The sequence below is a fragment of the Sturnira hondurensis genome, unplaced genomic scaffold, assembly GCF_014824575.4.
Source record: "Sturnira hondurensis isolate 20B ecotype Veracruz unplaced genomic scaffold, ASM1482457v3 Scaffold0022215, whole genome shotgun sequence".
In the NCBI taxonomy this organism is placed as follows: Eukaryota; Metazoa; Chordata; class Mammalia; order Chiroptera; family Phyllostomidae; genus Sturnira; species Sturnira hondurensis.
The window spans coordinates 11,848,322-11,873,032 of NW_028094846.1; the positions used below are offsets into that span (position 1 = coordinate 11,848,322).

At 44.7% G+C, this 24,711-nt stretch overlaps 1 protein-coding gene and 1 long non-coding RNA gene across 6 annotated transcripts in view; one reads left to right on the forward strand and one right to left on the reverse strand.

Annotated features, from left to right (window-relative positions):
* Positions 1–769: 769 nt before the first annotated feature.
* LOC118979193 (uncharacterized) lies at positions 770–8,274 on the reverse strand. The gene is made up of 2 exons (XR_005064858.1): positions 8,169–8,274; positions 770–1,280 (listed from the first exon to the last, which is right to left on the reverse strand). It is a non-coding gene; the product is annotated as an uncharacterized LOC118979193 (long non-coding RNA).
* A 2,601-nt stretch (positions 8,275–10,875) lies between these two features.
* The window catches only part of SMG7 (SMG7 nonsense mediated mRNA decay factor), a 68,013-nt gene continuing 54,177 nt past the window's right edge, over positions 10,876–24,711 (forward strand). Inside the window, exon 1 of one of the 5 annotated variants that reach the window (XM_037035280.1) lies at positions 10,876–11,259. Coding sequence is in view for 1 of the 5 variants with exons in the window: in XM_037035278.1 (XP_036891173.1) it covers positions 11,231–11,259 (29 nt within the window). In the remaining 4 variants the exon portion in view is untranslated. The remainder of the gene's footprint in view (positions 11,260–24,711) is intronic. The other 4 variants (XM_037035283.1, XM_037035284.1, XM_037035278.1 and 1 more) reach the window with 4 other exon arrangements.

The window sequence follows — 24,711 nt, forward strand, 5'->3', positions numbered from 1 at the left end:
CATAATTATGGGAAACCAGTGACTGGCAGCTTCATCATGACAACATGCCCACTCATGCATCACATTTTGTGCAGGTTTTTTTTTTTGTAAAACATCAAATCGCCCAGGTGACTCAGCCCCCTTACAGCCCAGATTTGGTGCTCTGCAACTTCTGGCTTTTCTCAAAACCAAAAATCATCTTTGAAAGGGAGGAGATTACAGACTGTCCACGAGATTTAGTAAAATACAATAGGGCAGCGAAATAGGGCAGACGGCGACTGGGATTTGAGGTCCCAAGGTGTGGACTTTGAAGGGGACTGAGGCATCATCGTCCTCTATACTATGTTTCTTGTATCTTTTTCAATAAATGTCTCTATATTTCACATGGCATGGCTGGATACCTCTGGGCAGACCTTGTATATAGTTTTGGGTTGGCCAAAAAGTTCCCCGCAGCTGTCTGGACTGTACTGGTTTGTATTGTTTTGTTTTAAATGGTGTTTTCACTTTTACCAAAATGGGTGTCAGCTGACATTACACTTTGTACCCATAGGTGAAATTCAAATGGTACATTTTTTTAAGGTTTATTTTATTCTCATTCTAGAGAAAAGAAGAGAAAAGGAGAGAGAGAGAGAGACAGAGCCATGAAAAACACCGGGCAGCTGCCTCCTGTACAGGCCTCAGCAGGGATCAACTCCACGACCTTGGCACATGCCCTGACCTGGAATGAAACCAGTGATCTTCTGGTTATGGGATGATTTTTCAATCAACAAGTCCAGGGCAATTCATTTTGTTTTGAAGACCAGTCTTTAAAATGGCAATTCGGAGTTTCTCATGCTATATACCAGCCTCTTTGAACTGGATTGTTACATGGAATGATCTCCAACTATCACCGAGTATAGGAAGCAAGATCCAGGGTGTACCTGCAGAAGACAGCGACTGCTGAGTCTGGGAGCACATTTCAGAGGTCACCAAGTCCCCTTTCTTGTTTTTAAGACAGAATTCGGATCTAGTCTTTTCCTATTATCTCTCAAGGAAAGGGGGTCCAAACAGGTCGGTGCCTAACAGCTATTCCTGCCCCAGATGGTGAGTTTCTTTGCTCCCTCTCATCTCTTTTTTCTCTTCCTCCAGACTTCACGGTTTCCTTTTATCTTTTCTTTTCCCTCTTGCTTTCTTCTCAATTCAATTTTCCTGCTTCTCTCCTCCTTCCTCACCCACAAAAAAAATTTCTTGACTGGTTACATTGCAGAGAAAGAAGGAAAATGCATGCGGTCATACAACTGGGAGGGACCGGGGACAGTGACCTAAAATTGAGAGGAGAATTATAAACATAACAGAAGGCAAAAAGGTTAAGTATAGGTTTCATTTTAGATTTTTATTTCTTAAAATGGATTTTTTTAAATGAATCCCATCCACAGCATTCCATCTTTCACAGGCTGTGGTAGTTCCCACTAGACCCAAAATGACCAAAGACAGTCAGTAACAGTGTATTCAAAGGTGATCACCCTCATCAGTTTTTTGTGCAAAGGTATCAGCACCTCATAGTGCACTGGAGGGGGCCTCAGGAGATGCCTTCGGAACTGGCTATAAGATCTGGTTTTTCCGTCACCAGGATGTGCAAAGCTGTTACACTGATCTTTAATCTGCCTCCTTTTCCATGTCCAATGTTACTTTCAGGCTCTTGAGACGTGGCATGGTTCAGCACTCCTTAAAAACAGCAACAAACCAACTTCTAACTACAACAGCAACAATGACAAGAAATCTATTTTAGTTTGTGGTTGGTGGGGGATATTGAAGAATACAAATAAATAAACAAATAAAAGCCACCCCTAAAGAGCTGGCTTTAATAACAGTTAATAACACAAAAATAACAGTTAATGTTGTATTTCTGACCACTTCCTCTGCAATTCTATTCCATAGTCATACTTTATGCACACAGTTTTGTATCTTTCAGGTATAGGTTAGTCTAGAATACTATCAATCATGGTTTTCTGTCACTTCTCTGGCCAGTTGCACCGTACGGGCTTGTCTTCCTGCTGGGAAGTAGAATTTGGAAAAGTAAGCTCTGCAAAGTCTCCCTTTGCAGGATTTGTAGCTTAACTGAGACACATAAGTAGATCATCTGCTGGTTTGCTCTTGAATCTTGGGGTGGAATGGCTCCGAAGAACTCTACCACCGATTTATCTCTCTGTAACTGCCCTATTCACTTGATTCTCCCCAAACTTTAAATTTGAGAGCAAGACTGCATACACCATTCGCACCCCAGTACCAGCCTATGACTTTTTACACCACAGGTGGTAAACACAGGGCCCATGGGCGGAACCCGGCCCTCCACCTTGTTTTATCTGGCCTGGCACCTTGTTTCTGCCCAGCGGCAGTGCTGAGCTCTCGTTTAACTGTTAAGGAGCAGTTACATTCATAAAGTCCTAAAGTTACATTCAGCCCTTTGAAGGCAACCACGAGGCTGATATGGCCCCCAGTGAAAATGAATTTGACACCCCTGCTTTACATAAGAAGTTCTCAATATATTTTTTGAATACTGAATGAATAAAAGGAAAGGTAAATACTGCAATTTTAGAGGATCCATAACTCAGATTCAACTTCCAAAATAAAGTATTGGTTTAGATTTAGATTTGACTTGAAAGAGCAGAGGACAGGAATCGATCATCAGTGGAACACCCCCCACAGACCCCTAAACTCTACTTAAGATTCCCACGGGGAACAGGAACAGAACCACAGAAATGGAGATCTCACGGAGGGTTGTCAACAGGGAGGGGGAGGGAGGGGGAAAAGGTACAGAGAATAAGTAGCATAAATGGTAGGTGGAAAATAGACAGGGGGAGGGTAAGAATAGTATGGGAAATGTAGAAGCCTAAGAACTTATATGTATGACCCATGGACATGAACTAAAAGTTGGGAGAGGGGATGTGGATGGGAGGAGGTGTGCAGGGCGGAGGGGAAGAAAGGGAAGAAATGGGACAATTATAATAGCACAATCAATAAAATATATTTAAAGAAAGATTCCTACTGGGTGTTCATGCTTAAATTTGGCTGTCTCACAGAAAATTAATTTCAGCTTCTGCACTTAATACCCTTTGTAACATCCAGGCCACTGCTGTACGTATCTTGGAAATGGGGGCATTCCCGTGTCTGACATGCCCTTATTGGCTTGGCCTTGCTACAGGGACATTGTTAAAGAAGTAAAACCATGCAGGTCCTATTGGTCAAACGACTGGATCACTTGGGGGACAATAACGAAAAGCTGAGAGAGAGAGAGAGAATCGCTCGCCAGAGAATGATTCCAGAGATGTCATTTTGAAAGAGAACAGGAAAGCACAGCGGCTGGATTTGCTCCTCACAAGCCTCTTCATCCTCTTCAGCTTTGACAGACCTTGGATCTCATCTCCGTCAAACACAAACTTGCTAATAAACTGAGACAGCCTCTGTAAGTAGATGGAAGTTATTTTCTCTTCGGGCAATTTATACCTGGTCAAGATATAACAGGTGATGTGGTTCTGAGGTGGTGTGCTGTGTACTGCTCTCTCTACAAATGCAATTCTACAACATTTTATGTTTTTTTAAAAGTCAAATTCATGTTAATTACAGTGTGAAGTTGAGTTATGAAGCTCTGATTCACTCTATATGCATATTAAGAGCAGCACCACCTATTGAGTTACTGCTAAGTTTATTATGTACATTATCTAATTGAACTTGCAGAACTTGCCTCTGGAAACATAAGTATCTCACTGGCTTGGAAACTGCACAGGACCCTTTCCTTAAGAAACTTATATTCAGCCCTGGCTGGTGAATACAAGCTCAGTGGATTGAGTGCGGGACTGTGAGCCAAACAACCACGGTTTGATTCCCAGTCAGGGCACATGCCTGGGTTGCAGGCCAGTTCCCAGCAGGGGACGCACAAGAGGCAACCACACATTGATATTTCTCTCCCTCCCTCCTTCCCTTCCTCTCTAAAGATAAATAAATAAAATCTTAAAAAAAAAGAAACTTACATTCAATTTATTTAGCCCTACCCAATTATAGGAGGCAAAGAGTAATGCCAGAATTTACTAACACTTTTCTGCTGGCAAATACAAAGATGACCAAGCTTCTCATTCTCTACTCTGATCCAATTTTCTTTCTGGAGTTTTCAATTTAACTTTCCTACTCTATTTTCCAATTAGCTGATAGCGTCTCCTCCCTCTTTTCATTTTCCCCAACAGTGTGTTTTTCTTCTTACCACATAATAAAAAGGGTTAACTGCTCCCCCACTCCTCAATTAAAAAGCATAAAAGTTAAATAGAAAGGATTTAGACATGGAAGACTTTTTTTCTATGTTGAAGTATGCTGCGACTTTGCTGTGAGATAATTGATGAGTTGTCCACAATCTTGCAAGTATGTTCTTTACTCATTGCCTAACTAAATTTCATTTCATTAAAATGTTCAAGCCCTGGCTGGTGTAGCTCAGTGGATTGAGCACAGGCCTGAGAACCAGACAATCATGGTTCGATTCCCAGTCAGGGCACATGCCTGGGTTGCAGGCCAGTTCCCTGCAGGGGATGCATGAGAAGCAACCACACATTGATGTTTCTCTTCCTTTATCTTTCCCTTCCCCTCTAAAGATAAATAAATAAAATACTTTAAAAAAATGTTCAACAGCAGGTTTCAATCTCCCCATGGGTTGAAGGTCCAGGAAAATTATCTCCTTATTTCTTAGGGGTTAATTCTATATTCTATAGTAAGATGGTCAGCCATTTAACACACTTTATGCGAGTTACGCCCAAATTCCTATCTGGTTTTTTTTCTAAGATTAATTGAATCCACAAAAATTTATTGAGCACCTTTGTACCGGGTGCCCTGCCAGGGGAGCGATAATACATGAATGAGCCAAACTGTGTACAGTGTTGGCCTTTACAGAGCTGACAGCCAACTGGAGGCAAAAGACATTGAACAAAGAATGACAAATACAAAAAATACTATGAAGAAGGGCAGGGTGCTATGGGAACGTGTAATAGGTGTCGCTGGCCTAGCTTGATTGGGGGGGGCGGGTAGAGAAGACTTGTTTTTCCAGTGAAGTTCAAGTTTAGTCTTGAAGCATAAGAAAGGATGAGTGGTCTAGGGAGAAGTTATCTAGACGAGGGAGCAGCTTGAGTAAAGGCTCTAGCAGGAAAGGAACACTGCCTACTCAAGGAACTAAGAGAAGGTCATTGTGGCTACAGTGGTGACACCAGGAAACACCAGAGAAAGAGGCAGGCAAGGACCAGATCACAAGGGTCGTCCAGAGGATTGGAGACTGCATGCTAAGGGCAATGGAAAGCAAATGGGAAAATGTCAAGCTAGAAAATAAAAAAATAAAACGTTTCTAAAAAGCTTAATATTGAATTTGTTCAGCAATGTGCTCTAATATCCAGTAATCCAACGATAGTAAAAAAATTTTTTATATATATGGCAAAACTATCTAGATTTCTGATGTGTTGAATTCTGAGAACTGAAAAGACCCTAGGGTAGTTAAGCAAAGCAGAATAGTTCTTGGTACATATCCTTAGTATGCCTTGGGTGATGAATATATGGCCTGTCTCTTGGTCTATTATGTTTTGACTTGAACTGAAAATGGAGGTGATAAAATAATAAGGGCAGGGAGAAGAGGAAGCTGTACGTGTGTGTGCACATGCGGTTTCTCATGGTTTTGGAGAAGAGCAGATTTGTAACAGGGAATGTCAGTATCACATTCTCAGTGCTCAAAAATAGTGGTCTACCCTACAGAAATGACGAAACTGAAAACTACAAAATAGTAAGATTTTTTTCCTTTTAGTTAGGTATTTTAAGCAAAAAAAATTAGCAGCTTCTGACGAATGCAACAGATTTTGACACGAAATATACCAGTTTTTGACTAGTGACTAAAGTATAGATGGCTTTGGTAATATTGAGTAAAGAGATCCATGAACAGTAAGGCCCTTGGAGAATATAGAGCACAAAAGACTAAGGTTTTAATTTTCTTTTTTAATATTCTTCTCTTCTCTAGATGGTCAGTATCCATTCAATTAGCACTTAAGATTTTAAGGTGTGGTTCTTTCCCAGAGAAATTTTCTTATGGGGACTTGGGGGAAATTCTGGAGGATTAAGAATGTTTCCCTTAATAAATATTAGGAAAACCAGAGAAGCGGAAAGAGCTCTGAATCCCATTCTCCAACCTCACTGCCACCCCAAACAGAAGTTTCTTCTCTTGGGTCGTGGCCTGCAATGCTTCCTGACAGTTCTTCAGGCGCAGGGACTCCCTCTTAGGAGCAAATGAATAAATATACACTTAGCAAACTGTTGGAGAAAGGCTGCTGACCCTTGGCCTAGGAAATCACGAGCTACAGGAGACCTGAGTTTAAATGTCAGTTTGTATCTGACTCACTTTTCAAAGAGAATGAATCACTCCTTTGATTGAATCACGTAGCTCCACGGTCTAAGGTGTGGCAATCCAGAGCACCGGCCAGCCTCAGGTGCAGGTGTCCTTGACTACTGCAATTGATCAATCGCCCATCTCAAAATAGAAACACATTTATTAAGTACTTAATTGTATACACTGAGTTGAAAACATTCAGAATATGTAGGCTAAATATCAAAATAAATTACTGCTTGTTAAAGCTTTTGTGGAGCAGGGGAGATGTCTATTATTATACAAAGGGAGGAGGCTAGCCAGCTACGTGTTAATTGTCAGGTTGTGAAAGCTCAGGGTAAATTGGGCAGGAATGTCAAGAGCAGCTTCTCAACAAGCACTTGGTGTCTGATTGAAAGCTGGCCTCTGTGTTTACTTGGGCCCAAATGTGGTTCTATGAGGCTGTGTTTTGTGAGAAAAGGTGTGTTAAATTTCATCCCTCTAGAACCTGCTGCTCAATGTCCTGATATTGTATTCTTTTCTGTAATCAGAGTCGTGGATAAAGAAGTCTACATTCCGGCACTGAATGAGAACAGATTTGGGTGCCTGGTCAGACCTATGGGTGCTAGAGACAAAGATTAGATAAACTATTATTTTGAGAGTAGTGTTGCCCTGGCTGGTGTAGCTCAGTGGATTACACGAGGGCTGAAAACCAAAGGGTCGCTGGTTCGATTCCCAGTCAGGGCACGTGCCTGGGCTGTGGGCCAAGTCCCCTAGTGGGGGCCATGAGAGAGGCAACCACACATTGATGTTTCTCTCCCTTTCTCCCTCCCCTCCTCTATCTCTCTAAAATAAATACATAAAAATTTAAAAAAGAATAATGTTATCCTTCAGTACTTCTTGGTTATTCCCTTTTCCTTGATGTTAAAGAGCAAGAGTGCAAAAAAAAATTAGGGTCTATATCAAGTGGCAGTGCAGTATGTCAGGCACTCATACACTGTCACACGTATCATCATTCCAGTGCACAGGACGCCTGTCACAGTAATGTTTCCATTTTGGTCAAGGAAGAAACAGAAGTTCAGAGGCTGAGATGCCGAGCTGGAATGCACACTCAGGCTTGCTGGCCGATGATCCTTCCGTAAACCACTCAGGCACAAACAGAAAACTTGAAACCAGGTTGCTGTAAGGGAAGTAAGACAGTTTCTCCTATTTAATTTATTTTGGTTTAGCCGGAGTCTGTATCTGCAGGGGAAAAAAGAAAATAAAATCTATTATAGGAAGATGTTTGTATTCTACAAATCTGTGGATGGGGAGGGGCAGTAGGAGGAGATGAGATTCAGGAATGTACATTAAGCAGTATATAAATGCTGGGTCCTGCTTTTTCTGAGTCCCGTTGATTTTTTGTAAAATATTTTAATTTTTTAAAAGATTTTATTTATTTAGGGAGAGGGGAAGGGAAGGAGGAAGAGAGGGAGAGATACATCGATATGTGGTTGAGTCTTGTATTTCCCTTACTGGGGACCTGACCTGCAACCCAGGCATGTGCTCGAACTAGGAATCGAACTGGTGACCCTTTGGTTTGCAGGCTGGCACTCAATCCGCTGAGCCACAGAAGCCAGGGCTGAGTCCTATTGATTTTTAAGTTATTGTCAAGATGGGCATCACTCTCTTATAATCTGTAAAATGTAAACATTACTATTTTTTCTAGTTTGTAAGAACATTGTAAAGCTATTGGAGACTCTTTAAAAAATTGTTAGGAAAGCTGCTATAAAATACAAGATTGTTTATATTCCTGACCCTCATCTGTGTACCTAAATTACTTTGTTCTTACCTTAAATATCACATGCATCATATCGCATCCTGTCTACTCTCTGGTACCTCTACCAGCAGGTGGGTTCCTCCAAGTCCGGGACCATGTCTTTTTTATTGCGGTATCCATAGTATATGGATACCTGAAATAACAAGTGCTCAGTAAGTTTACTGAATAAACGACACAACGAAAGGATTCATCTCTTTTAAAACAAAATATTTTATTTATTTTTAGAGAGAGAGGAAGGGAGGGAGAGAAACATCGATCCTCTTGCATACCCCCACAGCCCTGGCCAGGAATACAACAGGTGACTTTTTGGTTCAAAGGCTGATGCTCAATCCACTGATCCACCCAGCCAGGGCAGGGTTCATCTTTTTGGCCCAAGTTCCTTTATTTTCAAAATGAGAAGACACTAACATTGGTCTAGATTGCTTATCAGGGGTGTCACGATGTATGCTCGCCTGTGGTTTACAAGAGATAAGGGCCACAGACAAAGGAGGAGTTATTATGATTAGGCAGGGCGGGGGGTCATTATTTTACATAACAAAAGTTTTATTCTGGCTAACATCTTTAAAAACACCTAACCAATAAATGTCAGGAGAGAACTGTAGGATGTTTTAGGTAGTTTGTAGCAGTAATCCCCATCCTGGGGCTCTGCGTGTTGACAAACCAGAGGTGAGAACAATCTTTCACTAGGTGGCTCTCTTTCCCACGAGTGGGCGGCACACTGGCGCAGTGAGGGACGACAGGGGCATTGTACAGCTGCGATCGCCGTCACACCGCATCACAGTAGGCGTGTGCGGCAGGTGGGGCGCAGTCCAGTTTGTTTTGTCAACCATAATCTGTCTTTGGCATTTATTTCAAAGCAGCCTGTAGCTTCATTTCCTCCAAACTTACGAGTTCCAAACAGACATTGGTCCAGTCTTTTAATAGGTCCCCTCTCAGGGAAGGATCCTGAAAGCGCCTCTTTACCTAGCATAAAAGACGGCAGGAATCAGGTACCCAAATTCAGCGGAACAAAATTAGCCCACTAAAATCCTGATTTTAACTGTCCAGTGAGGACTACATTTTCGGAGGGTTTTACGACCTTACACAAACCCAAAGTCCTTTGGGAGAGCTGCTTAAACGACTCCACAGTACGAATCGAAAGTAAATGTCAAATAATTCCTTCAAACCATTAAGACGACTACTTCACCAGCTACTTCTCACACGTTCCACATTACTATTGACTCCATTCTTTAGTTCTGCTTTTAGCCCTAAACCTGACACAAAGTACACATAATAAACAAGCAAAAAAGATTTGTTGTAATGAACATTTTTTTTCTAGACCCCTCTTCCATCGGAACTCCGCGTTCGTAACTAGTTGTGTTTTTTTTTTAAACTCCTATTTTACCCAACCCTTTCCTCTCCAACCCAAAGGACATAGAGTGACAAGTTCTGAGACACTGCAGACCCATCAGAGAAGGAAGACATTTGCGAAGGAGGGAGGAACTCGGTCTGCTTTGGATAATTAAGGGGGGCCCCCATTTGAGGTACCTCTGGGAGGGATGGCAATCGTCAGCGTCTCGCCACCTCCTTGGCTCTAAATGATACAAACCTACTTGTTAGGCTTATAGGATGAGCCCCCTTCTCTCACTCCGGCCTCCTTGAAGCAGGTGGCGTGGCTCGGGAAGGCCGCGGGGGAACTCCGAGGAGGCTCGGTCGAGAAGGGTGGGTGTGGGGTGCGGTCTGGGAGATTCCGATAAGGAATCCTCTGACCCGCTCGGAAAAGCTGGAGCTTCCCACCGGCAGGAGAGGGATCGAGGCTGTCGTGTGCCGTTCTCCTCCCTCAGGGACCCCGTCCTGGCGGGATCCCGCCTCCCCGAGCTCGAGGCTCCTGTGGGAAAACCCCTCGTCCGCCACGCAGCCCAGCAGCGCCTCCTCGATCTCCCTGCTCCAGCCCGCAGCCTGCCAGCCTTTGGGCCCTGCGTCTCCTTCGCAGGCCCGGCCCTTTTCCACGTCCGGCTGAGAGGAAACTATGCAGGTGGTTCCCGCCCTCCGGCGCGTGGAAAAGCCCACGGTGAATGCCTGGGGGTGTCCCCCAAAGCTGGGGGCAGGGGAGAGGGAGGAGGAAATGAACTTCACATCCGGGGAGAATTCCCCGGATTCCCAACCTGGGGGAGGACTTTAGATGTAAGGGAAGCCAAGGGGAAACCCTGGGCACCTTCCCGAGTATCTATCTATTCGCCAGGGGAGGGTCACCCGATAGGCGCACATTGGTTACTATGACAATACTACAGCCTCCAGTTGCCATGTCAGCTGCTTATCCAATCCAATTGGATTCCTTTCTCTTCCTCCGTGGGCTCCACCCCACCCCCTCCAATTCTCCCCGAGTGCAAGGGGAGGAACCGTAGAAAAGAGGTGGGGGTCCTCAGCGTCACTCTGGGGCGCGAGGGAAGACCGGAGTCGAGGGACTGGCGGGCGGAACTGTAGGAGGAAGGGGCGCCGTTTCCGGCGGGGAATAGTGGAGGAGTGGAAAAAGGAAGAGAGCAGTCGGGTGGAGGGAAGGACGGGGGAAGACTTTGAGTGTAACTCCCAGTAGATTTGGGCTCGATGTTCCCGATGAAGCTGGGGTTGCCCCCTCGCGCAGGGGAGAGGGGTGGATTGGCCAGAAGCCTCCAAGCGCCACCAGCGGGCTACTCAGCAACCACACAGTTACCGCCCAGGTAGCTGATCCCGAGAGGGAGCTCTACTGAATCGAAAACCACCCAGAGGGGCCGGCACCACTGAAGTCTCGCGAGAGGGACCCCCTACTTCCTTCCTCTGCTTCTCCCTCCTCTTTCCCCCGCCCCCTTCCCTCTTCCCTCCCCCTCCCTCCTCCCGGGTCGGAGTGTCCCTGCGCCCCACGGGCCGGAGCAGCAGCGAGAGCAGTTTCCCCGGTCCCTCCCCTCCGTCTCACTCACCCCGCCAACCCCCCCGCCGAGCGAGGAGGAGCTGGAGGAGAGGAAGATGGCGGCGGCCGCCAGCACCCGCGGTGCCGCGGGGCCGCTCCGAGGAGCCTGAGAAACCCACAGAGGCTTCGCGGGAAGACGCGGCGGCGGAGGATGAGCCTGCAGAGCGCGCAGTATCTCCGGTGAGTGCCGACGCCGGCCTCGTACGAAGGGGGAGCTGGCCGAGGGCTCGGGCATGGAGCTACAGACACAGAGGTGGTATATCCGGGGTGGCGAGGGAGTTGCTGGGTCCTCTCCTTGCCCGGCGGGGAGGCGGGGGCTGCGAGGGGACACGCGGGAGGGGGCGGAACGGGCACATACCGGGGTGTTGAGCCCCCAGCGGGCCGGGCTGAGCTCCAGCGAAGCCGGCGACTCTCGGTGCGGGGAGAGAGGTTAGGGAAGCGTGAGAATGTGTGTGTGTGCGCGCGCGCTCGGGGTCGCGGGCTCGCAGCTGAGGGGTGGGGGCAGGCGCCCGGGGAGGCGACGGCGACCCCGGCTGGAGGTGGGTGTGGAGGAGTCTGGTCCCGTTGGCGGGGGAAGCGTGGTGTGGTGTGGGATTGGCTGGAGCGATGCGTGATCGGAAGACGGGGTGGAAGTCTGCACACCTGGGGTGTGTAGGGGGCTGGGGGAGGGAGGGCTGGAGGAAGGAGAAACCGCGGGGGACTGGAGTTTGTTCTTCATTCTGGGATTGGAAGTACCAGGTAATAATGCCATCTGTAATTAGTTGGCGGAGTGGGGGGTAGGGACGTGAACAGGGGGAATGGATGAGGAAGTGAGGAAAGGGAGAGGTATACAATGGACGGGGTTGGGTTCCCCAGAAGAAACTGGGTTAGAATCAGTGTAGCTGGAGTTACCACTCTTTTAAGAGTGGTGTAAAGAACTTGTATGTCGTGTGGATACAGTCTGCGAGTATGGGATGTGTCTGGAGTGGGGCGAGGGGGCGATGAAGACACATTGGAAGCAAGTACAGGATGGCGAGAGCACATTGAAAGGAAAGACACCAGCTATTGTGCCCCCAGGAAGGTTCCAAGGAAGCTGGATTAAGAACTTGGAGTTAGAGGGTAATAAGGGTCAGAATCTTGGTGGCAGAGAAAAATGAGGTCGTTAGAACCTGAGATAACCGGGGAGTTGCTTCTGCATAGAAACGGGGGAGGCAGACCTTAAAGTGGCTCCTTTGGCCTTTCAGGAGCAGAACTAAGAAAGGCAGGCATATGGGAAGATGTTTTTTAAAAGTAGTTTTCGTACCTTGCGGAGGAGGAAATTGCGCGGGGTAGAAGTCTGAAATGAGCAGAGAAGTCACTTTAGTTGTTTAGTGAAGTGAAAGTATTGAGGGACAGCAGAATGCCTGCGTTTAACAGGGGCAGGGATCCACACAACATGTGTGCCGGCTGATTATAGGGTGGTTGGAAGTATATCTATACATCAAGGTCCTTTTTTTCTACTCTAATATCTGCTTATTGTTTAATGTGTGGCATATTACACTTAATTCACCTGTGGCAAAGATCCGTGGTGGATGCTGTACAGGGTGGCTGTGGAAACTGATCTTGGGAATAGTCCCTAATTTTAGGGAATTTGCAGTTTAATGTAATACACATTAGGCAAGTAAATAAATAACAGCACAGAGTGAAAATGGTATCATAAAAGATGCCAAGTGTTATGAAAGTCCAGAGGCAGGAGATTACCTGAGTAATTGTGGGGAATCAGGAAAGACATCCTTTGTTCATTTACCCATGTATACACTCGTGATTCATTAGTCATTCTGTGGATCAGCTGTATAGGAGGCATTGTACCAGCTGCAGAGAATAGAAAGTAAGAGCTCCACCCTCTTTCAGAGTTTAGTTTGTTAAGCCTCAAGGAGAAAATGGCACTTAAAATGGCCCTGAAGGATCAACAGTATTGGATTGTTTATCCAGAATTATGTATCCCATATTTTGTATCCAGTATTAAAGGTATGGATTGAGAAGAGTGGAGTCTAAATGGAAGGGCTGTGTGGACAGGGAGGTTGGGGGCCAGGGTGGTGTCCGGTCCAGTTACACAAGACCTTAGGGCAGGGGTCCCTGACCTCTGGTTTCGGGCCAATACTGGTCTGGCCCTGTTAGGAACCTGACAGCACAGCTGGAGGTGAGCTTGAATGGAATGTGCTGAAATCATCCCACAGCCATCCGCCCCATCCTGGTCTATAGAAAAAGTATCGTCCATGAAACGGGTCCCTGGTGCCAGAAAGGTTGGGGATGACTGCTGTGGGGTGATGCAGCCGGAAGGAATAGTCTTACTTACAAGTTACTGAGTTTCCTCCCTTCCTTTTACAGATGAGGAAATGTAGCCCAAAGACGTTAAAATTGTTGAGGAGCATACAGCTGGTATGTGGAAACTGTGTAACTCAGATGTAGGTCTTCCAAGTCCACATCAGCTGTATCGTACAGCATGTCGGGGTTCATCTGTTGTTCTCACAAATACGTGTTGAGAGTGTACTCTGTTCTAGGCACGGAGGGTATCGTGGTCAGCAAAATGAACAAACGAGTATGTTTATCGGGTAGTGACAAGTACTGGGAAGAAGCTTGATAGGGTGACAGGGGAAAACCTGTTTGATAAGGGGCCTATGTTTGAGAGGGCCTTGAATGTCCTGATCTGTAGTTTATAGTTGAAACGGACAACAGGGAACCTGAGATGATTTGTTTAAAAGGGAACTCACGTTTTCGTAGCTGTGTATTAGGAGGATGAACTTGTGCAGTGTAATCGGCAGTTGAGGCCAGGAATCAGGTGCAGGCAGTGGTACTAGAAAGGTGTGGTAAAAAGCACATTGGGGGAAGGGTGGGAATTGTTACGGAAGGTTAGTGGGCTTTGAGGGCAGTGTTACTATAGCTTACATTTTGTAAGTCACCTTGGTCCAGAAGATTTATCCTGAAGTTGTGAAATTGATGGTAGATAGCGGGAGATGAATTTAGTTTCTAGAAGAGGAGAGAAAATAAGAATGACACACTGTTTGAATAACCTTTATTTTCCAGGTAAAGTTGAACAGGTAAAATGGAACAGGCGTAAGTTCTGGGAGTCCCTTAGAGATTCCTGGGAGCCAGTTTTTTTTCTGGATCGTGCACATCTGTCTTAACTAAATAAAGCAAGTCTTAGGGCCAGTAGTACTCTGGGACAAGCCTTTCTAATAAAGAAAGGCTTACACCAGCCCAAATTTCCCCTCTTCCTTTTAAGGTAATCATTCTATTTAAAGTCTGGTGTGGGGAGACTAGAGAATGTGTCTTCAGGGAAGCATTATGTTCACTTTCTTTTCTTTGATGAAAAAGGAACTGTTGGTTTTTACAGACAACTTGGGGAGGATGCTGGGTGTCGCTGAATGAGTGTGGTTGGGGGTGTAGCAGGTTACTCTTTGTGACCTTGACTTTAGGAAGAGTTTTCTTGCCTACCTTTTGTCTGTGGAAGACCATGACTGGGCAGTTTTTAAACTGCAGAGCTGCAGATCTTTCCTCGTGTAGATGAAAATTAGTTGTGTCTCAGCTGAATTAATTTGTTAGGGTGAGCTGGGGTGTCCGATGTTAAATGGTGGAGTGGTGAAATACCGGGAGCAAGATGGTCGTTTCCAAAGAGTAAAACGAGGCATGAGGTAGGAAGCATCAGTAAGACAGAAGGGATTCAGCATCAAGTGGACTGAATTAGCCTATTCTCTAATAGAGCAGAGATGGCAGGTAGGAAGAAACCTGTTCTCTGTGTGGGAAAGAAGGTGGTGATCTGGGCGGGAAAAGATGATGAGACTTTGTCATCGTTGTCATTGTTGTTAGGAGGGACGTGTCTTTTTTTTGAGATAGCAGACAAGACTCCTGTTCAAATGAGCAAGTTGAGAGTAGTTTTTTGCATTTTATAAAAATGAGAAATGGGCTGGGCGCACCTGTAGTCCCAGCTACTCGGGAGGCTGAGGCAGGGGCATCCCTTGAGCCCAGGAGTTCTGGGCTGCAGTGCTATGCTCATCTGGTGTCCCCACTAGGTGAGGCATCAATAGGGTGACTCCCGGGGTGCCACCAGGTTGCCTAAGGAGGGGTGAACTGGCCCAAGTGGGGAAAATAAGAAACGGTGTTAGGTATGGGGGTTCCAGACTGACATTGAAAATGTATTACCCAACTTAAAAAAATGTAGCCTTTTCTCTTTTGGTTTATGACAAAATGGAAAGATTTTTAAAGACAGACACTGCTGTTGAGTAAAATTAAAAGGTGAACTGAAATAGTTCATTTGATAAGGGTGGGAGAAGGGTGAGTTTAGGCCATAGGTGTGATAGTGGGTGAGGTGTCATACTGTGCTGTAATAGAACAGCATTTGAAAGAATAGAAATGTGGAAGTTAACATGTCAGAGTTGGAGAAGCAGGCGGTGGGGAGGTATTGAAGGACCAAACGGGGACAGCATCATCAGAATGGTTTTTGAAGGTGAGAAAGTGGAATAATCATAGCCATAGGGAATACCAGTCAAACAGGGCAAATCCTGTTACAAAAGGTGGCACAGGTGCCGCTGAGTGACATCTGCTGCCCTTGTGGGAGCCAATTGTCCATCCTCTGTACTCTGGGCTCCCTCCGGTGTTCCTCCTTTCCTTCCTTCACTGTCTTCCTCTTTTTGCTTTAATTTCTTTCTATGCTGTACGTTTTTCAGCAAGGTTTATTTGAAGTTGGTTCCTGGTGTTAGTTCCCTTTACAGGAAAGGTCTGAAAATTACCTGTTTTGTTAGTGGTTGGTTTGTATGTTTACATGATACACTTTTCTTTTGGTCAGAAACTTTGTTACCAAAAATAATAGAACAGCAACAAAGTTGTTGTTTAAATACTGACCGAAATACCCAATGTGTTGTAAGATAAAATGTATCGCTGTAAATCATGGAACCAGGGGCAGATAAAGGGAGGGGAGCAGAGTGGCTCAAGCAGCAAGCAGAACCTTAACCTAGCTGGGAGAGGAAGGGGGATGGCCGTGGGAGCTTTGGGGAGGAGTATGGATACTCACCAGGGTGGGTTCCTGGCTGTTCCTGCTAGTGCTGGCCCTGGGTGTTCCTGGAAACTCGATAGCACGTGCTGACGTTAACTCAGTGGTCAAGAAGTCTTACCCTTGACCCATTCTCCACTACCCCCTGCCCCATGTACAGGCTTGAAAATGGCTTCAGTCCCAGAAAATCAGCCAAACATGTCTGGTTTAACAAACATGGTTCAGTTGTTTGAGGGGAAAAAAAACCCAAATGACACCCTCTTGAGGTTTATAAGTCTATTTTTTGTTATAGTGGTGTTATTAGCATTTCACCTGCTTGAATGTTGACTGGCTAAATAATTTTGACAGTTAATTTCTGCTTCCCTTGTGGTTTCATTTGGATTCAGAATGTATACTTCCTGTCCTAACCAATGTTTCACTGCTATCTTACAGCCGTTAGGTTCTGTGTTCATGGCAGACAAAGCGATCACTGGGTTTCTTTTTTTTTTTTTTTTTTAAGATGTTATATAATAAGCTCTGGATACATGGCTGTGTCAAATTTTTCGTGAGGCACTTTGGGGATGGAGGGTGGTTCAGACTTCATAAGGGCTAGTTTGTTTTATAGTGCAGAAATACTGTTTGCCGCCTCCAGCTATAATCAGTGGTCTAGGAGAGGGTAACTAAGAAGGGTTCATCGGCAGTTACAGGAAGACGTAGGGATGGAGTTTTGGCAAACATGTCACGTGGTAAGTGAGAACTTGTAACCCACTCCTTTCTTGTTAGCATGTAAGTGGAGCTGTGTAGGAAGGTTGTTTTCACCCTCCCTTAGACCTAGTTTTTCCTTAGGGGGATGAGTAAGGTGACTACGAATTGTTTAAGAAAACTTTAGGAGTCTTAGGTAGACCAGGTGGCAGTTTGGTTCTTTGCTTCGTTTAGAACATGGTTTCTTAAGCTTGACACATACTGGCATTTTGGGCCAATTCTTCGTCGTGGGGAGCAGCCCTGTGCACCTTCCGATTTTTAGCAGCATCCCTGGCGTCTACCCACTAGATGCCAGTATCATTCTCCTCTATTTATGACAACCAAAAATGTTTCCATACATTGCCAAATGTTCCCTGTGGGTGCGGATCCACTCCCAGTGGAGAACCACTGACTTAGAAAAAATATATAGGAAGATATATATGCACAAAATAGATTTATTTCCTTTTCTTGTCTTTTAAGCCACAAATCACTTTGGCTTCTCTTACCAGTTTTCTCTTAGGTAGTAAGAGGCTAGTTACCACATTTAGTTACCCATAAAAACCTGTATATGTTTAAGTGTATTTTGTAATCAGTGATTTATTTTACTGGCAATTACTGAAAACTTACTTCATGGAAAGCACGATTACAGGACTTTGCCCCTGGGAGGAACTCAGGAATACTGGGGAGAGACACCGAGGTCCCTGATGGCAGATGGACTGCCAAGTGCTACGTCGGCGAACCAGACGTGCTGTGTCAGTGTCGGGAAGGACATCCAGCAGAGGTAGAGGAGGGCGAGAGGCATCTAGGAGGAGGTGAGCTTTGATCTGAGTTTTGAAGGGTGGATGGGACTTTTAAGAGTAGATATTGGACAAATGGATATTTTAGGCAGGAGGAACGTTGCATGGTTTCTTTATTCCAAGTACATTTCTAAAAGTTTTACTCACTCCCATTTAATGCATCCTGGCCAGGCCTTTCTAGGTTTTTCTTAGATAAGATGGTTCTGGGCAGAGCAGTAGAGATGTGGAAGGTGGGGTTCGACTGGTGTCGACAAGGGAAAACGGTTTGACTGAGTCCTGTGCAGTTCCTTTCTTTGCCTGCGCTTTTGGTTACGTGCCGTCCTTGCAGAACCTCTTTTCAGGGTTAGGTCTCTCTCCTTTTAGTCTTCGCTTTCCCCTTCTCTAGTCTTTCCTTTTGAGGACTAATCTCAGTTTTCTTTTAAAAATTCTTTCCTGTTCTGGTTTTCCTTTTGATCTCTCCTATGTCTAACAATTTAAAGTTTACCTGATACTATACTTTTTTTTTCTTGCATTTACCATCTACTTTTCCTTAATCCCTTGTAAACCTGCTCTTTCCTTGGCACTTTATTGGAATTGATATTCTCCAAGATGCCAAAGGCCAGATTTATCCCGATTGTTTTTCTGTCTCACGCTTCCACCCTCGTCTCTGCGTCCCTCTCCTTCCATCCATCCTTCCACCCCCGCAGTGCACGCTCAGTCGGGGCCAGCGTATGTCCTGCGTCCCTGGGGATAAAAAGGGAATACACCTGCAAGTGGTGTCACCAGGCCCGCAGGGAAGTGCACAGTCACCACGCAGTCTGTAGCTGTCGTGACAGATGTCACCGGGCCTTACGGGAGGTTCCTGAGCTCTGTCGTTTGTTGTGGGTGCTGTAATTCCATGGTTCTGATTACCCTGCCTCTTACTTCGTTTCCCTCGTCCTTCTCAGCTCACCGCTGGCAGAAAGAAAGGCATAGCCTCAGTCTCTGTTTCTTCTTCTTCGAACATTTCTTTTCCTCAGAAATCACATTTAATCGTGGGACTTGTCGCCACATCTCTGTTTACAAGTCTCTCCAGCATCTACTTAACGTAAGTCATTGTGGCAGGCAGGTCCGGGGAGACCGATCAGTGGGTCATGTCTGCTATTCAGAGAGTTTGTAGACTATTTGATAGGCTTAAACTACTAAAAATGTGTTGATTTTTGTAAACAAGGTAGTACGTAACCAAGCACAGTTGAACATCGAGGTGTAGAGCGTGGTCTGTGGGTCGGAACTGCCTGGACCCAGACACTAGCCATGTCGCCTCGGGAGAGGCTGCGGAAGCTTTCTGTGCCTTGGTTTCCACCCCTGACAAGTGCAGGCAGTAATGGTATCAGTACCCTGGAGCTACGAAGATCAAGTGCTGAGAGTGGCTTTGGCATGTAGTAGGCTCCGTACACATAAACTTAGCTCTGTGTAATGTCTGAAAGTTAGCCTCTGGCACTGTGACAGTTTTGCCCTTCTGCCTTCGGGACACTCCCTACTTGTAGCAGTCTTTCTGTGACAGCAAACTGAAGGCTCTTCAACGTAAACCCTTAATTCTTAGTTTCTCCCCCTGTTCCTCAACGTGCAGCCGCCCCTTCCATCCAGGTTTGAGATCGCACAGTCACCTTTGAGGTCTCCCAGTTTTCCTTACCCTCCTCCACGCACACCCTTTCTGAAAATGTAGCCTTCTTCTGTCTCCTCTTGTCACTTCTAGCACCTGTCAGCTTTGTCCCTGTTGAAATAGTCCTCCCAGAGTGGTACCCTGCCTGCGGTCCTCACAGGCAGCAAGAAGACGGCACCGAGCACTGCCCACCACTCTGTTTTTGAACTGATACATCTCTGGGTCGTTACTTCTCTATCTTTAAAATGGGACATTGATCTCATAAAATTGCTTCCGGCATTAAAATAACGAAGGTTTATGTATGTTCATCCCCCCCCTCCCGCCCCCGCCTGTTAATCTTTTGCTGTGCTAAAGCATTTGTGTATGGCTTTCCTTTGCGTAAACTCCTGAGTCTGGCCTTCTTGAGCTTCCAATAAAATGGCCCTCATCTATCTACTCTGCCATTTATCTCCTTACCTGTTAAAAAAAGATTTTATTTATTAATTTTCAGAAAAAGGAGAAGGGAGGTTAGAAAGAGAGAAACATCGATAATGTGTGAGAGAAATATCGATCGGTTGCCTCTTGCACGCCCCCAACTGGGGACCTGGCCTGCAAACCAGGCATGTGCCCCGACTGGGAATCGAACTGGAGGTATTTCAGCTTGAGGGCCAGCACTCAATCAATCCACTGAGCCACACCAGCCAGGGCCATCTCCTTACCTTTTGATAGGAACCAACTGTTCCAACTAGAGTCATCTCTTCGTTGTCCTCTGAACATGGAGACTAAGCATTCCTGCCTTAGTCTCACTTCCCAGGCTGTTTCCTCTGCAGAAAGAAGTACTGTCTTCCTCTTTCTTCACTTAAGCCTCACCTTCCTGTGAAGACTTTGTGTGCACCCCAGTGATTTCTGCATTCTTGAATTTTGTAGCATTTCCTGTCTCTTAGTCATTTGGTACTTACAATTTCCTAAACTTGTAATGATCTCTTTTTTCCATAAGTGAATTATCTCTGCAGCTAGACTGAGTATGGTAGAGACCATGTCTCTGCATTTTTAAAATGCACAATGTACATAACAGTATTGAGAGAAGTTCTCATGCTTTTGTTTTTGGAAAAACACAAAGTACTTGCAGATAACCAGTGCTAGGTTCTGAGAATATAAAAACAAGTGAACTGACTTGTTGTTCAGTATAGTGGTCTCCTGGGGGAAGTGGATGTTGCACATGGACTTCAGTACAATGTGGCAAATGCTGTGTTATATGTTTTCATTTTATTTCATTGAAGGGATGTCTTGACTAAGACAGGCAGAGCTTCTGTCTGGGCGGTGCAGAGAAAGCTCCTGGAGTTGAACCCTGAGCTCAGTTTTAAAGGATGGGTAGGACTAGCCAGATGAAGACAAAAGGAAGAAATAGCACGCAGGGGAACATAATGCACCTGCGGCGGTGCACTTGCGGAACTCTAAAAGGTTTGGAATTATGAATGAGAGCTTGGTTGATGTAAACATCATGATTAGATCAGACTGGCAGTCAGGTTATGTCATATGTATTAAAGAGACTTTGATTAGTCACTCTCTCGTTCTGTGTTTCCTTTGGGAGTCTAAGGTTCTTTCTGCAAACCTGGTTGTTAATCTTATGGGAGCAGTTCGTGTTGTGTTTGAATGGCTGGTGTTAATTGCACACGTTCTCGTTGGAGTAGGGAGGCCGAGAGAAAGGTGTGTGTTGCCTGCAGCGCTTCCTTTGAGGCGCACACATTAAAATTTCCTTACCTTTGAAAGGAGCCTCATCTTAGGCAAATCTTTGTTATTTGGGACATTATTAAATTATTATTGTAGGAGATGAGAGTTTTAGTGAATGCATGTAATTCTGCAGATGTCTTTGAGTCGATAGGACTTATTTTATAGACTTTTCACCAGTTGAAACCAGACGCAGAATGGAGGTGTAGAGGTGGAAAAGGGGAAATCAAGACGTTAAGTGAGGTCTCTTTGGATTTAGTGTTTTAAAGTTTCATTAAAAAAGTTGCAGACTCATTTTGCTTGCGCAGTTCTTGATGGCATTTTTCCTTATGTAGTGTCTTTTAAAAAATACTTATTTTTGGAGAGAGGGGAAGGGAGGGAAAAAGAGAGGGAGCGAAACATTGATGTGTGAGAGAAACAATGATGTGTGGGAGAAATGCATGTCAGGCACCTGGCCTTGTAACCCAGGCCCTCACTGGGAATCAGACTGGTGACCTTGGCTTGCAGAATGACGCCCAGTCCTCTGAGCCATACCAGTCAGGGATGTAGTGTCTCATCTTCAGTGAAACGCATGATTCTAAAATCTATTGTATTTAACTACTTGTACCCGTGCGGTAATGTGCTCAGTCTGTTTTCTAAAAACTCTACCAGTTCACCATCTACACAAGTTGAGTCCCTTTTTTTCCTCTCTTTTTTTCAAAGGCTTAGTATTTCACTGCTCTGTTCATTATGATACTGTACATTTGAATGTGCTTTACTAATACTGCTTCCTAGAAAGGTCATGATTTATTTATTTAGTTTTTTATCAAGTGCCAACCTAACTCCGTTTTCCTTGAGATACTATGTAATGATGAGATACCAGTACTGGATAATGAGAGCAGAATGCAATTGAAAGATGATACTCAAGGAAGAAATGAGTTTAAAGGTATGCTTGCTTGAAGATAAATTTGTTTTTGCTGGTGGAAAAAGATAAAAAGCATAGTGTTAAGAGAATCACTACAGACAGGATGCGTGTGAATATAAAAAGTACATTAGAGTGTCTGCAAAAATTTGCACATGTGTGCACACACACAGTTTGTGCAAGATATTTTTAAGTGAAATTTTTTAACATCTCATTTTATGAAATGCATATTTCTTGAGTTCTGCTTTCTTGAAGCACATCTCTAACGTTAAGACATACTGGTCATAAATTCTGGTTTACAAACAAGGAAAAGAAAAAACTGATAGATGGGTCTTTGGCTTACTAACAGAACAGTATGTCGTAGTGAGTTGAATGAGCAGGGCCTTTGAGTTAAGATTGGCCTAATTTGTAATTAGGTTGTCCCAAGTTCAGGTCCCAGCACTGCTATGTATAGCAATGGGACCTTGAACCTCTCTAGTTTTAGTTTTCTGCTCTGTGTTTTCCTGCCTATAAAATGACAGTGATAGAATTATTGGGCAAATTACATGAGAAGAAGAATATATAAAATCCAACTTAGTTTCATGTGTTGAAAGAGCCTAATTTATGCATTGTATTCATTCTCTGCATTTCTGTATATATCAGTATTTACCTTATGAACTTGCTAATGTAGTCTTTAAATTGGGTGGGAACCATTGTGCCTTAAATAGCTGTGGGGTGGTGGAAGGGTCTTTACTCCAGTGTGATCTACTTTATTCCTCAAGGGACCACTGTACATTTTACTAGGACTTTATACTTTCAAAAGCTGTTACCTAACTGTCTTCTTCAGCTCTCCTAAACAGTAACCTTGTGCAAATGGATTGGCATTTTGCAGAGAAGGGAAATGAAGCTCAAGGTACCTGATTAGTGGCAGAGTTAGGGCTGGCTTTACGTTTTATTTTTTATTTTGTTTTACTTTCCCCGTGGATGTCGCGCATGCTCTGCTGGGATCGGCTTTAATCTGCTGCCTCTTTGACCACCGTACGCACTTGGGCAGCGCTCTCACAAATTAACTTCCCTTTGGGTATGTGTTTGTGGTTGAGCTTCGAGTTGTGTTGTGTGTGATTTCGGTGGTTTACAGTTAGTGCTTGCAAATTCATGTATTACGGAGCACATTTCTGAAGAGTTAATTTTTAAAACTTGCAAGTGCTGATATAGAACTGGTTCATTATTATGAAAGTGCTATAATGAACATCCTTGTACACACATATTCTTGTGGACACTCGAATGGCAGGGTGTGCACATTTAAAAATCTGTCGTTCATTGTGGTAGGTGGATTAATGTCCCCCCACTCCCCTTAAGAGATGCCTACATCTCGATCCCTGACATCTGTCATGTTACTTGGCACGGGGGAGTTAAAGTTGCTCATCAGCGGACTTTAAAATAAAGAGGTTGTCGAGAACCACTTGGTAGGCCCTGTGTGCTCACAGGTATCCGTAAAGTGTGGGAAAGGGAGGTAGGAGGGTCAGAACTGGGGAGATAGGACCCTGCTGGAATGGAGCAGGTCACGGGCCAAGGAGTACAGATGCCCTTGAGAATCAGAAAAGTGCAGAAACTGGGATTCTTAGAGCCTCCTGGAAGGAACACAGGCATGGTCACACCTTGATTTGACCCTGCTGGGACTCATTGAGGCTTTTGACTTTCAGACCTGTAAGAAATGAATTTGTGTTGTTTTAAGCCACTAAATTTGTGGTAGTCTGCGGCAACAATAGGGAGTTAGTACATGGTAGATGTTGCCAGAAGGCACCCGAAGATTTGTACTGTTTATTCTGGCCTTAGTGCCATTTAAAGTACCTGTATCTTTACATCCTTGCTGGTACTGGGATGATTTCATGCGTCTCCTTTTTAAACAAAAAACCCCAGCAGATTCCATGATGTCTTTATCTGTTTGGCATTTTTTAGAATGCTAGACAAATATCAGTTCTCTGGGAAATTCATAGATGTTAGGATTCTCAATATTTTCAAGGCAAAATCAATTTAAGAATTTTGGGGTTAAACTGGAGTGTTACGTAGGACTTCTAGTTTGTAACATGCTAATGTGGATTATGAAACCTCCAAAGAGAGAGCTCAGCGTTTCCGAAAGTTATGTCACATCTCACAAAACTAATGTTTGCTTGGAATACTCACTTGAACAGAATTCATTTTGTGTTCTTTTGTCTTACGACCTTTCTCCTTAACCCAGTGACCTTGACATAGGCCCATATGCTGTCTTAGACCTTGTCATTTTTCAGAATGCTTCTCCATCTAAAACCTTAAATTCAGCCATTCCGTTTTGACCACAGCTTCGTCCCCGTGAATCCCACTGCTTCTGTTCAAGGTGTCTGGTGTATCGGAACCAGAGGGGGAAGGACCACACCAGTGGGTGGAAAGGCGATTAGTTAGTTAGATTGGGGGTTCCAGTGAGAAACGATGAGGGACGCCCAGACTGAGTGGCCAGCATACGTGTTCCCCTTCATACAGGAACCTTGTTGAAGGAAGTGTTTTCTTGATAAGGCGTGAGTTTCTTTTGGGGGGGTTTTAGACCCAAATGTAAACACAGTTTCTTTAGGTTACTCAGTTCAGATCCCCAGATTTCAAGGTGAGGTAAGATGGATGTGAGAGAACAATTTGTCACCTGGGAATTACAGCCATGTGCTGTCAAGTGAGTTTGCAAATGACAACGCAGTATCAAGCTACTAAAACAGCCTGCATGTTTTCCGCTTTCCTGTTTGTAACCTCCACTGTTTCTTCATACCTGAAATAACAATTAGTCTTTCCTCGCCACTATTTTTGGCAGCTGGTGTGAAGCTACAGGTGATGCCAGTGCTCAGAAACGTGTCACCATGAGAAACTCTCTCTCGTTTGA